Source organism: Macrobrachium nipponense, chromosome 38, assembly GCF_015104395.2.
Source record: "Macrobrachium nipponense isolate FS-2020 chromosome 38, ASM1510439v2, whole genome shotgun sequence".
Taxonomy (NCBI): Eukaryota; Metazoa; Arthropoda; class Malacostraca; order Decapoda; family Palaemonidae; genus Macrobrachium; species Macrobrachium nipponense.
Window position 1 is genome coordinate 62,453,681 of NC_061098.1, and position 15,175 is coordinate 62,468,855.

The 15,175-nt window shown below is 36.8% G+C and overlaps 1 protein-coding gene across 1 annotated transcript; it reads right to left on the reverse strand.

Moving 5' to 3' along the window:
• Positions 1-1,754: 1,754 nt before the first annotated feature.
• On the reverse strand, positions 1,755-15,134 carry LOC135209853 (inactive pancreatic lipase-related protein 1-like). The gene is made up of 8 exons (XM_064242613.1): positions 15,008-15,134; positions 5,176-5,395; positions 4,226-4,380; positions 3,689-3,786; positions 3,286-3,439; positions 2,868-2,980; positions 2,585-2,690; positions 1,755-1,921 (listed from the first exon to the last, which is right to left on the reverse strand). Exons 1-8 carry the CDS (start codon positions 15,132-15,134, stop codon positions 1,755-1,757), a joined length of 1,140 nt encoding a protein of 379 aa, XP_064098683.1.
• Between the last annotated feature and the right edge of the window lie 41 nt (positions 15,135-15,175).

A 15,175-nucleotide genomic window follows, 5' to 3' on the forward strand; every position in this document is an offset into this window, starting at 1 on the left:
ATGTTTCGTGAATAAGTTTTTGTTTACCAAAGATCTGAATGTGGAAGCAAACACTGATCTTTTAACCTTATTGTACATTTCTATTCTGGACAAAACAATAAGGTTAAAAGATCAGTGTTTGCTTCCATGTTTTTAAGAGCACTACGGGTATGTAGCCCAGAATATATAGATGAGGAAATAGATAAGATTCGGAATACAGGCAAGAAACTGAAATATCCAGATAATGTACTAAACAATGCATTAAAAGCGGCAAAAAGACCACGTATCAAAATCAAAAACAACCTTACAACAACAAAAATTTGCTTGTACTACCTTATAATAGTAATATGAAAGATATCCCACATCTCCTGAAGAATTTTGGTGTTAATGTAGTTTTTAAAAACAATAAAACAATGAAACAGGTACTTATTAAGAACTCCCCCGACAATGCTAAAGGGATGTGTATATAAAATCCCGTGTAAGTCTTGTGACAACTTTTACATTGGTCAAACGGGGAAAGCACTGCAAAAAAGAATAGAACAACATAAACAATGTGTGAGATATGCACAGGGAAATAGTGGTATATTTGTACATGTTAGTGAGAACAATCATGCTATTAACTGGGAAGGGGCAAAAAAAGCTGGTGTGTTCTAATAATGCATTGGAAAGGAATATCATTGAATCTAGTTTTATAAAAGAAAGTTACAACAATAATATGAACATCAGTCAAGGAATGTATAAACTTGATCCTTTAATATCAAAAGAAATTTGTAAACTGTTTAAATTTTAAGGTTGGCTGTAGAGATATATGAAAAATAGGATTATTATATTTGTAAACACAGTAAAGGGGGCGGGCAGTAGTGGTAATGAGATGTTCAACCCCGCCTCCCTGACACCTGTCAGGTGTGGACTTGTACCCTAAGCGGTAGTATCCCTTGAGAATTTATTGTAAATTTTAGCCTAATGATTTTTGAAAGCCACTCCTACCTTGACACCTGCCTGTGGGTGGATCTGCAGTCTCAAACGGTTGTGTGTATGTTCGTCAGTATTGTCTTTGTAGTATATATACTCGTGAATTCTAATACTATGTATCAGTCCTTTGTCAATGGCTTGAAAATAAAGCCGAAACCGGTCAGGACCTACACCCTGTCTCTTATTTTTCACGCCTTTGGATGGGAATGTGTGATAAATGAATCACGTGCTAAAGTGATTATAATCATCATATATATATATATATATATATATATATATATATATATATATATATATATTATATATATATGTATGTTATATATAGTTTATATCTATATATATATATATATTATATATATATATAATATATCTATATATATATATATAGATATATATATATATATATATATATATATATATATATATATTTATATATATATATATATATATATATATATATATATATATATATGAATATATATACATGTCTACATATTGAATCATAATGTTTAGTCATTATGAAAAATGGAATTGACGATACTATGATATTTAATAAGTCAGTAACCCTTATATAAAGCACTAATCATAGAATAAGTATGGGAACGAAACTGAAGTCATTGTATCTGTACCAGCCTGCATATTTATCAATTCTCCAGACTTTCATTCTTGCACTATTCTAAGCTATTCACATATGACACATTTCAAGTTATACTGACAGCTAATAAGACTGCAGGCGTCAAACCCCATCAGGGGCAGTTAATGGATGTGAGAAAGCAGCACTAGAATTCAGTACTGAACGATACTTACTGAGTATTGACATGAGCTCCCATGTCGAGGCATCCCGGCCCACAATCTACGCAGTCTCCTGCCTCGTAAGAGTCCAAATCAGGACAAGGCACTGCCGTGAATGGTGTAGCTCCGTTTATACTCTCTATCCAGTATTTGCGCGAGCGCTCATGGCTGCAGTTACCTGTTTGTGTTATAGGAAAAACTAAATTGGGCTTCTGTTGCTATTCAACTCTGGTTTATTCACTGCCAGGTACCCTAGAGCCTTTCTGGCTAATGAAAGAAAACTTTGTCTTTATATTTTTACATGGATAAAGATTTCCTTTAACACTGGGTGGCTCCAGAGAAGAATAAGACCCCTGATTCCATTTAGACTTTTTCTATCATCTAGCTGACTCCCTCTCCTCCGTCTTACTCAAAATTCTTAAGTACATGCAGCTCCCATATGCCTATCTTCATCCATTCATTTCACATGACCAAACCACCTGAACATGGTCTGAGCTCTGTCTGAATGCGGTTTGATTCCGAACACAAGGCTTTGTTTTGTTCCTGCTGAGTGGTCCTTAGTTGAGTTCTGTAAGGTTCATGAAAAACCTGCTTTCCATTGAATTAGACATCAACATTGCCTATTAATATTTGGTGAAGGTGAAAATAACCTTCAGATCTTTAATGGCCATTGATGAGTTAAATGTAACTCATTCTACAAAAATATTTAACTAAACCTTGTGTATTTTGAAAGTGGTATACCCACAATTATGTTTACTAGTCTATTACTACAAGAGGTAGCTATAATATTCAAAATTGCAGTTCTAGTGGTGCTGTTCATCAGAACAATAATATAACTTACCCAACATGTCGAGGAAGTATCCCAATGCTGTGCAGCCAGGCTGTCGCTTTCCTCCATTAGGGAAGAAGTCAACATGGCCATAAGAGCCATTCAGACCTAAGCAAAGCTGGGAAGAAGATGAAGATCAACTTGAGGCTCTTGCAAATTTCTTTGCTCTCACAAGAACAGATGAGAGAATGGGCCCAATGAATAGGAGTGCTGTCAATCTGGCAATGATGATGATAATTTCATATACTACTTAAATCATTATAACAATTAATAAATCAGTTTCAATGGAATTTACCTCACTCAGTGGGCAGGCATTTGAGTGGATGACATCCACAAAAGTTGCATCACTTTTGTCCAGCCTAAACTCATCAGGAGCGTCTTCGAATCCAGGCCCAGCTGGATCTAAACCTAAGAATAATGCAGATATTATAAATGTTGGATTTAAGTCAAGGGGAAGGTGCAGATATAATAAAAAAAAAAATGTTGGACGTAAGCGTGCAAAGGTTAAGATGTCATTAAGAAGTGCAAAATGAAGATGCAATTAGACTTCAAGTTCATCTGCTCTGGCAGCATCTAATCAGTGAACAAAAACACACAAATGCACGCAAGAAGAGCGTTGGCAGACTACAAACTACCAGCAAACTTAAGCAATAACTAATAGGATAAAAAATAAAAAATAAGACTTTAATATATACATGCCTAAAATTCCTTACCTGTAATTCTACCCACAGGACCATTTTGTACATTTGACCCCATGATGGCCACAAGATGAGCCCCTAATGAATGGCCAGTCACATAGAGTGTATTGACGTTGAGACCACCTTCAGTGTGGAGGTAGTCCACAAATGCAGCGACATGCTTCCCTACCTACAAAGCAATTTTGAATGCTAAAATGTAAACACAAGTATATAGGTTGTACAAAAGATACTTTCCATTTTTAGGATTGTTGAACATCAAGAAATATATAACTAGTGTTTAAACATTTGATGTCTTCATGCCCCAGCAGACATTCTACCTTTGATGCCCTCCTACTTTAAAGACTTTCTACATTTGATGCCTCCCTTCCATAGGAGACTTTCTATCTTTGATACCTTCATACCTTGGAAGACTTCCTACCTCTGGGATATTTTTAGCAACGTCAGGATAATTCAGATGACTAGCAATCTTCTGCCAGTCAATGGCAATGAAATTACAGTCCTGGTTCTTCAGAAATTCTGAAACAGAAAATGAAAAATAGTTACAAATGAAGTCAAACAATTTCATGAGATTAAAGAAGTAGTAATTAATAGGTATCAAGGAAACTGCAGTTAATGGTCGATTTGTTTTATGCTGGGTGGTTACTATCTAAATCAGTATTCTGAAACCTTGGATTCAGGATTAGTCATTTCAAAATGATTGTTCAGATTTGAGGGCCTTAGGGAACAAAATAGCAATGGTGCCTGTCTACCCCTCGAATAAGAGTACTTATATTACTGGAGTAGAAATGGCCTGCGAATCTCTCACCAAAATAGCTATCTCTCTCTGGTTTAAAAACCTACTTTCTTACTAACTACCAGAAGTTTTATTTTCTCTCCATCTCTCGGCTCAGATGCTATTCAAAGTTCCTTTAAAATCCCGTCATGTAACAGCATAATAAAAAATAGAAACCTCTACCTGTTTTGGCCTGATAAATCCACTTGGATTTCCCACTTCCAAGCCACCCGTGGCACAGGACGACCGTCGGTTTGGCCCCATCGAAAGGCGACGCCTTCAGGTTGCTGACGTCATCGACCAAGAGCTCGTAATAGCTGCCGTTTGCTGGGTTACTCCTGAAAGATATTTTTCTGGTAATAACTGTGGACTTTGTGAGTTTCTGGTCCTCACCCGAATTTAGATCATGGGAGAGGTTGGGTGGGTGGGTTGATGGGCGTGATATCACCACAGCTAAAAAATGAATCAAGTTACAGTCGGTAAAGCTCAGCAGAATAATACAGTCTTTGAAATATAAATATAAAGTATGTTCTATTTTGCTTCATTCGTTTGACATATTCCGACATACTACATTATTTAGGTATCATTCATGATTATTCACTCCTTGAAGATTTCCTCTTCAAGGAGTGAATAATAAGTAGATGGATGAACACACAGGTAGATTATGTTATTTTGCAGTATTATCAGATAAAGTAACACTTGACAGAAGACAGTTTATCAAACTCTAAAAATTAATGAGTAAAATATGTGCCAATATTCTTCTGCTCAATCGAGTTTTCTGTACAGCGTATAATCAAGGCCCACTGAAAATAAAGTATCTTTTGGCTGTCTCAGTATAATGTGGTGTGAGCCGCGTCCCACGAAACTTTAACCATGGCCCGGTGGTGTCATGGCCTATATCCTTGCCAGAATCACGATTATGGCTAACTTGAACCATAAATAAAATAAAAACTACTGACGCTAGGGGGCTGCAATTTGTTTTGTTTGATGATTGGAGAGTAGAGGGTCAACATATCAATTTGCAGCCCTCTAGCCTCAGTAGTTTTTAAGAATAAGTGCGGACGGACGACACAGACAAACCAGCACAAAAGTTTTCTTTTCAGAAAACTTAAAAGACGAGAGTTCCTCCTCACCTCGTCCACAACAAGAAGTGGACATCACTGAGGTTGACCTTCACGAAGAATTCCTCAGGTAAAGCGTCTACAATACCGTCGATATTCAACGGAGCATCATCGTCGGTGTCTGTCGGCGCTTCATTGTTATCGACCTGAGACGAAGATGAATGATCACCGTCGATCTGCGATGGAGACTCATTCTGGTCGACTGACCCGGATGCTGATTGGTCAGAGGGCGCTGAAAAAGATTTGTTTTAGTCCCATTTTTTGCAAAAAATTAATTTATAATAAGCAATGAAAGCAACCCCTGCCCAAAACACACCTCAGACACCAATCTGGCCTCCAAAGCCAACAGGCCTTCTACATAGGGCTGAAAAAACAAAGCACAGTCAAGGAATTAAAAACTATGCACTTACAGCAACTAAAAAAATTAAGAACAATTCTTCAGCAATAAAAAAAAACTCACCAAAATAGCAGAAAACTTACGACGACCTGCAAACTTGTGGGATAAATCTCCTCGCTTCTTCTTTCCCGCCCGATCAAGAGATTTGGCCCTACGCAATTACTAAATGAATAGCAATATCACAAACATCAGCTGGTAAAGAATTATTAGATTCAATTAGCATCCGATACACTATTTGAATTTGTTTCAGTGTTGCCACAGGAACACAAACTCTGAAGGTAACATCCTGGGCAGCATTGGTCAGCTTTTCTCCACCCCTTGAGTCATAAAGGAATAATCAATAAGGAATTGTATATAAATACCTTTTGTTGACCTTAAAACCTCTCGTAGAAATTGAATTCGCCAGAAGCATATCAAGTATTTCCCAACAGCATAGAGAATAATGATCTTATTCTTCAATGCCTAACAAGTATTTTATAATCCCAGAGCATAGACAATTATTATTTATCACATAAACCCAAGACAAATGATAATATTTACCATTGCCCAATTCTCTGCTGAAATCTATTTTGCACTCAAGAAATAGTCAGCTTGGAAAACATTGCTTACAGCACCAGTAGGCTACTTGCAAGACGTGCCACTATTGAATCAAGATCCTTTATAGTTTACAAAATGCAAATGTCAAATGACAAGATGGTTCAAAACCTGCGTATACTCTTCCTTCGGAGAAAAGAGATAACAGTCTTTTAACTTACTTTTATTCTGAGTGAACGCTGAACACAGGAGGGTATATCTGTGAGACGCACAGCAGCGCAGGGAAAGTGACAAGCTTACCTCTCTCGTTCCACTGTCTGTATGGCTGTTGTCGAATGAAAATACTTGGTGCTGGCCTGAATTACTGCTGCAAGTGTGCTACGTTTTATGTACAACTGTTTGTAGTCTCTTCCTCTCCCTTATCTGTCAGTGTAACTTACTGTCAGCCAGGTTGATTAAGTAACTGAAAGGACATCGTAAACATGTCAGTTATAGTACCACACACACGCGCACGTATGTATATATATGTGTGTGTGTGTATATATATATATATATATAATATATATATATATATATATATATATATATATATATATATATCTTCTTCTTCTTCTTCCCAGCTTGTTCCCATTTTTTATATGGGGTCGCCGTTTCGGCAGAGCCGTTTCCATCTATTTCTATCTTGCGCTTCTGCCTCATCAATTCCCTTCTCATGTAAGTCTCCTCTCACACAGTCCTTCCATCTCTTTCTTGGTCTCCCTCTTTTTCTTCTTCCTTGCACCTCCACCCCCATAGTATGTCTCCCAGCGTGGTCCTCATCTCTCCTCAACAGGTGTCCATACCATCTCAGCCTCCCCTCCTGCACTTTCTTTGATACTTCCACCACCTTAGTTGACCCCCTTATGTAATCATTTCTGATCCTATCCACTCTTGTTACCCCAGACATCCACCTAAGCATTCTCATTTCTGCCACATCCATCTTCTTCTGCTCTGCTTTTCTCATGCTTGCTGTTTCCGTACCATACAGCATTGCTGTTCTTACCACCGTCTTGTGAAATTTTCCTTTTAACCTAAGCGGCACTCTTTTGTCACAAAGAACTCCCGAGGCCGCTCTCCAGTTGTTCCAGCCTGCCTGTACCCGATGTTTTACTTCTTCTTCCATACTTCCTCCAGCGTTAACAAAAGATCCCAAATACTTAAACTTATCAACTCTCCTTATTTGCTCTCCACCAAGCTGAATACTTTCTCTATCATCCCCCTCAGTGGTGGTACACATATATTCTGTCTTGGATCTACTTATTCTCATTCCTCTGTCCTCCAGTACTTGTCTCCATCTTTCCAATTTCACTTCCAGATCTTCCCTGCTCTCTGCACACAGAACAATATCATCTGCATACAATATGTTCCATGGTACTGTCTCCCTTACTTCCTCTATTATAACATCCTCACTATGTTAAAGATAAATGGCTCAGAGCCGACCCCTGGTGTAATCCTACTCTCACATCAAAACCTTCTGTCTCCCCAGCACTGCTCCTCACTCTGGTAAATACATTCCGGTACATCTCTTGTATCAATCGCACATACTTCTCTGGCACCATCTTCTCCCTCAGGCTCCTCCATACCTCTTGTCTCGGGACTCTGTCATAAGCCTTTTCAAGGTCAATGAATACCATATGTAGGTCCCTTTGTCTTTCCCCGAATTTCTCCATTATTTGCCTCAGACAAAATATACCATCTGTTGTTCCCCTTCCCTTCATAAATCCCATCTGCTCTTTACCTAGTTGTACTTCTTCTCTCAGTCTAGCATCTATCATCCTTTCCAGTATCTTCAAAGTGTGGGACATCAATTTAATGCCCCTATAATTACCACACTCTTGGACATCGCCTTTCCCTTTAAAAATTGGGATCAATATACTCCCACGCCACTCATTTGGTATCTTTTCCTGTTCAAGGATCTTTATCATAAGATCGTACAGTATATCCACTCCTTCATCTCCTAATGCTTTCCATGCCTCCACCGGGATCATGTCTGGTCCGGTTGCCTTCCCATTCTTCATCTTCTTCAGTGCATTTAGTACCTCTTGCCTAGAAAACCTTATTACCATGCCAATGTTCACTTGCCCATCCTCTCTTATTAGTCTATTATTTTCTTCATTTAACAACTGTTCGAAATATTCTTTCCATCTCTTCACAATGTCTTCCTCCTTTCTAAGCACTACACCCTCTTGATCCTTTATTTGTTTGATATGTGTTATATCTTTGGTGCTCTTATTTCTAGCCTTTGATAGCTTGATCATCTTCTTTAATCCTTCCTTTGTCCCCAGCTCATTATACACATCATCATACGACTTTGCTTTAGCTTGGGCTACCACCTTTTTCACCACCTTGTTTTTCTCTCTGTACCTATTTCTGTCTTCCACTGACTGTGACTCTTCCCATCTTTTCTTTGCCTCCTTCTTATCTTTTACTACTTTCTCAATGTCTTCAACCAACCACCAACTCTCCTTTTCTTCCCATATGATACCAGATGTCTATCCTAGCAGCTCCTTTCCATGTCTTCTCATTACTGCTGCATTTCGTGCCCACCATTCTTGAACATCTTCAATTCCTATATCAATCTCCTCCAAAACCCTCCTCTTAAACTCTCTCTTCTTATCCCCTTCCTTCTGTAATTCGTACCATTTAATTTTCCTTATCCCTAAAAGAAGGAAAAGGATGTAAGTTCGACAAAAAATGTAAATATATGCACCCTGTAGCCATGAAAAATAATCAAATAAATAACCAATCAAGCAATAAAATCCAAAATAAGAAAGAAAAAACAAATAAGAGAGGAATGAAGAATATCAGGTAAAAGAAAAAAGCAAGCCATCAACGAGATATGCAGAGGTGCCAGCAAAAAATTTCAATGCATCAGCTCCAAGATTCTACTCAAGAGATAATAACTGATTTTTATTATGCAAGGGGACTATTGCAGATAGGAGGAAAAATTGCAGATTCAGACACAAAATTAATAATTATGATGAAGGAAGAACAAATATTATGGAAAAGTTGGATTTTTTAATGTCAGAATTTCTGGAAATGAAAAAAAAGAACAACAGTACCAGAAAGGCACGGGAAAGTAGACATGGGAAAAAGCCTTATTATTACCAATATTAAATGAAGGAGAAAACACGCAAACCATCATAGTGATGAATGCGCAGGGTTTAGTTACGAGTAACTCAAAAAGAAAAATAGAGTACTTAGAAGAACTAACCCAAATTGAAAAGAAAATAGATATAATGAATATAAGTGAAACCTGGTATTCCCAAGAGACTGGGAATGATGATCAAATAAAAGGGTTTCAAACTTATAGATCAGATAGAAAAAATAGGAATCAAGGGGGAACCGCAATATATGGGAAAGACAAAAAACAAGGAAAAAATATATGAGAAATATAGTAACTCAGAATGTGAACTAATAGCGCGTAGAATTTGAATCTGAAAAATTAATGAACATAGTAATATATAGACCTCCTAATACTAAAGAGTTTGACTTAATAATAGAAAAATTGGATGATATATGTAGAAATCACAAGGACTGGACTATTCTCCTATCTGGAGACTTCAACTTTCCTTTCGTAGACTGGAAAGAACGAATAGGAGATTGTGGATGTACTTATACATATAAAAAAGAGAGTAATAGTAGTGCAGAAGATAAGAGGCAATTCGAAAAGCTATAGATATGCTACTAGAATACAACTTCAACAAATAAATCACCTGCCAACAAGAAAGGAAAATACTTTAGACCTAGTATTTGTGAACGAGATGAATTATGTTAAAGAAATAATAGTTTATAATGCGAGTATTTCAGACCATAATGTCATAGAATTAACAGTCCATTCCAAAGCAAGTGAAAACAGAGATAAGCAAGAAATGAAAAAGTGGGAAGGATATGGAAAATACAACTTCTACAGTAAAAATATAAAATGGTCAGAAATAAATTAAGAATTAAACAAAGATTGGGATAATATTTTCGTAAGTGATGACATCAAAGGTAAATACGGAGATATTATATATTAGAGAAAATAGTGGATAAATATATACCGAAGAAGAAAAGTAAACATCAGTCATGCATACCAAGAGACAGAAGGATCTTGTTCCAGAAAATCAGAAAGTGGAAAAAACAAAGGTTCTAGCAAAAAAAAAAATGCATGGAAAGTTATAGACTAAAAAGTAAGATAGAAAATGCAGAACAAAAAGATTTATACAATCAAAAGAAAATGAAAACGGGACTTGGAAGAAAAAACCCTATTAAATATCAAGCAAAATCCCAAACTATTATACTCATATGCGAAGAAGATGAATAAAAGAAGAATAGAAATTGGCCCTCTAAGAATTGAAGGGAGATTAACGAATGAAAAAAAGGAAATTTGCAACATACTGGCAGAACGATATAAGAGAGAATTCACCCTAGAATAGATAATGAAGATAATGACTAATAAAGAAAGTAATTAAGATGAAAATAGTGAATATTTAGCTGACATAGATATTAATGAAGCTGATATTGTGCAGGCTATTAATGAAATTAAAAATGGAGCTGCTGCAGGGCCTGATGGAATTCCTGCTATTTTGTTAAAGAAAGTAGTTCATTCTATCGCAAAGCCACTTGCAATATTATTAAGACAAAGTGTAGATACAGGCAAGATTTATGATTGAAGCACAAATGTCGCCGGTATTATTACCCCTACTTTCAAAAGTGGATCAAGACTAGAGGCAAGTAATTATAGGCCTGTGAGTCTAACATCACATATTATGAAAGTGTATGAAAGGGTAATGAAGAAAAATATTATGAAACATTAATAAAAAAATAATTTGTTTAATAAAGGACAACATGGTTTCGTACCCGGAAAAAGTACACAAACCCAACTGTTAGTCCACCGTGAGAACATATTCAAAAATATGAATAGCGGAAATGAAACAGATGTGGTTTATTTAGACTTTGCAAAAGCTTTTGATAAAGTAGACCTAATAATATTAGCCGAAGAAAATTAGAAAACACAATATCGTGGATAAAGTAGGAAGATGGTTAAAAGAATTTTTCTTTTTACACAACAAAAAACAGATAGTTATTGCAAACGACGAGAAATCGGATGAAACCAAGGTAATATCCGGTGTGCCGCAAGGTACGGTGTTAGCTGCAATACTGTTTGTTATTATGATTGAAGACATAGACAATAATGTGAAGGATTCGGTAGTGAGTAGTTTCGCAGATGACACAAGAATAAGTAGAGAAATTACTTGTGATGAAGATAGGAACGCTCTACAAAGAGACCTTAACAAAGTATATGATTGGGCAGAGGTAAATAGGATGGTATTTAACTCTGATAAATTTGAATCAATAAATTATGGAGACAGAGAAAGAAAGCTATATGCATATAAGGGACCTAATAATGAGACAATCACAAATAAGGAAGCAGTTAAAGACCTTGGTGTGATGATGAATAGGAACATGTTATGCAATGATCAAATAGCAACTCTGTTGGCAAAATGTAAAGCAAAATGGGAATGTTGTTACGGCACTTCAAAACAAGAAAAGCTGAAACACATGATTATGCTTTATAAAACATATGTTCGTAGTCCACTTACTTGAATATTGCAATATGATATGGTACCCACACTATCAAAAGGATATTGCACAAATAGAGAGTGTACAAAGGTCCTTTACAGCTAGAATAGAAGAAGTTAAAGACCTTGACTACTGGGAAAGACTACAATTCTTAAAATTATATAGTCTAGAAAGGAGAAGAGAACGCTACATGATAATTCAGGCATGGAAACAGATAGAAGGAATAGCAGAAAATATCATGGAACTAAAAATATCAGAAAGAGCAAGCAGAGGTAGATTAATAGTGCCCAAAACTATACCAGGAAAAATAAGGAAAGCACACAGGACATTAATCCACTACGCACCAGCATCGATAATGCAGCGTCTATTCAATGCGTTGCCAGCTCATCTGAGGAATATATCAGGAGTGAGCGTAGATGTGTTTAAGAATAAGCTCGACAAATATCTAAATTGCATCCCAGACCATCCAAGATTGGAAGATGCAAAATATACCGGAAGATGTACTAGCAACTCTCTGGTAGACATTAGAGGTGCCTCACACTGAGGGACCTGGGGCAACCCGAACAAGATGTAAGGTGTAAGGTGTAAGGTAAGGTCTTTGGTTTTTCTTTCCCTTTTCAACTTCAAGTCCATACATAGCAGCCTGTGTTGGGGGGCTACATGGTCGCCTGGAATAACTTTGCAGTTCTTGACCTCCACCAGATTTATCCTTTTATACAAGAAATAGTGTATCTGGGAGAATCTTCCTTCCCCCACTCCTATATGTTATTAGGTGTTCCCTTTTCTTCTCAAAGAATGTGTTTACTATTGCCATGTCGAATGACACAGCAAAGTCCACTACACTCTCTCCTTCTGGGTTTCTCTCCCCAATTCCATGGCCCCCATGCACCCGCCCAATCGCCTCATTTTCACTTCCGACATGGCCATTCAAATCTGCCCCAACTATCACCCTCTCATGCTCTTCCAGTTCTTGCATTATTCCATCCACGTCTCTCCAGAAATTTCCCTTCTCTTCTTCTGTGCAACCAACTTGTGGTGCATATGCGCTTATAATATTCAGAATCTCTCCTCCATAACATATCTTCAATCTGATGATACGGTCATTCTTTCTATGCACTTCTATTACCGAGTTCTTTAGTTCACTAGACAGTACTATGCCAACTCCATTTCTACCTTGTTTATTGGCTCCACTATAATATAGCTTATATCCATCTCCCAACTCTTTAGCTTTATTTCCTTTCCACCGCGTTTCTTGCACACACACAACATCTACTTTCTTTTCTCTCATCAAGTCAGCCAGTTCTCTACCTCTCCCAGTCATGGACCCAACATTTAGCTGACATACTTCTGAACCCAATGTGAGCTCGCTTCTTTAGCTGCACCCGCTCCTGATGCAGTAGCCCTCGCCTTACCACAGAGTTAGGGCGATGTCTCTGTGCGTCGTTTACGGAGTACGCCCTAGCATTACCTCTTTCCATATTTCGGCTCATTCCATTTTTGGTTTTGGCACAGATTTTTACAGCCGGATGCCCTTCCTGACACCAACCCTCCCTATTTATCCGGGCTTGGGACCGGCACCCATAAGGACTTGGTTTCCCCCCCAGGTGGCTAGGTTGTATATATATATATATATATATATATATATATATATATATATATATATATATATATATAGAAGAATCATAGGGGTAGCAGACCCGACCAACATCCAGGTTGAAGAGGTAAAGGCATGTCTTTCACAAGTATCGTTTATTAACCGACGTTTCACATCACATGATGCATCCTCAAGGCTGGAAATTATATATTAAGAATACTAAAATCATCACTCACTCATAAAATCTAAAAAAGCACAACAGATATTTGTAAATGTCAAATATCTGTTGTGCTTTTTTATATTTTTTATGAGTGAGTGATGATTTTAGTATTCTTAATATATAATTTCCAGCCTTGAGGATGCATCATGTGATGTGAAACGTCGTTTAATAAACGATACTTGTGAAAGACATGCCTTTACCTCTTCAACCTGGATATATATATATATATATATATATATATATATATATATATATATATATATATATATATATATATATGGCAATTTGGTGTGAAGGGGAAGGACAATTCTTCATTCCTTTCAAAGTACTTTATTTAGCTGCGACGTTTCATGACGTTTAGTCCCATTTTCAAAGCTATATAATAAAAGAAACATACATTAAAAAAACAGACACGGAATAAAATGAAAGAATAAAAAGTTTTTTACATACAACATAAAATCATCAGTACAATAAAAAGGAAGAGAGTTTACCAAATGGTGCTGAGGGCACAGACCGAGTGACAGTTCGGACCAGGATCAGCTTCGACTTAAACTCACGAGAGGTATAGAGGTGTTGAGGTGGTCTGAGTATTTAGTTGAGGGACAAGCTGTTTAATAAAAAGCGATTCCAAAATTACCAGTTGTTGGTCATTAGGAGTTCGGCCTATGATTTTAAAATCCTTGTAACTGGTGTTAAATTATCAAATCCAGAATTCTCTTGCATACGTGAACATGCAAAAATATGTAAATTCGATATCAGTTACAAGGATTTTAAAATCATAGGCCGAACTCCTAACGACCAACAACTGGCAATTTTGGATTTGCTTTTTATTAAACAGCTTGTCCTCAACTAAATACTCAGACCACCTCAACACCTCTATACCTCTCGTGAGTTTAAGTCGAAGCTGATCCTGGCCCGAACTGTCACTCGGTCTGTGCCTTCAGCACCATTTGGTAAACTCTTCCTTTTTATTGCACTGATGATTTTATGTTGTATGTAAAAAACTTTTTTATTCTTTCATTTTATTCCGAGTCTGTTTTTTTAATGTATGTTTCTTTTATTATATAGCTTTGAAAAATGGGACTAAACGTCTTGAGAAACGTCGCAGCTAAATAAAGTACTTTGAAAGGAATGAAGAACTGTCCTTCCCCCATTCACACCAAATTGCTGTTTACTGGATTGATAGAGCCCACCCTCAACTTCGCTATATATATATATATAGTATATATATATATATATATATATATATATATATATATATATATTTGTTTATTTATCTATTTATTTATTTATTTATTTATTAATGTGTGTGTGCATCTGTTACAGTAAGACTGTGAAACCAGGGATTTCACAGTCGTATATACTGTATAACATATGTTACAGCTGTATAGAATATACAGCTGTATCACCAAAACAAACAAAGAATGGGTGCTACATAATAGTTCAGGTCTTCCGTTGGGACTAACCTATAACCAATCAGTTGTAACCTCCTCACCTCTTTTAGGATTAGGGGAGTGGGTGATTAGGGCATCCTTGATTCCCTTCCTGATTCCCTTGGAAACCCATGAGGTTCCCCTAATTCCTATATTCAGATTGATACCTGATATTTCTCTGCTATTCATTGTGTTTTCTCTTTCAATAAGGACTTTCAAACTTAATGCAC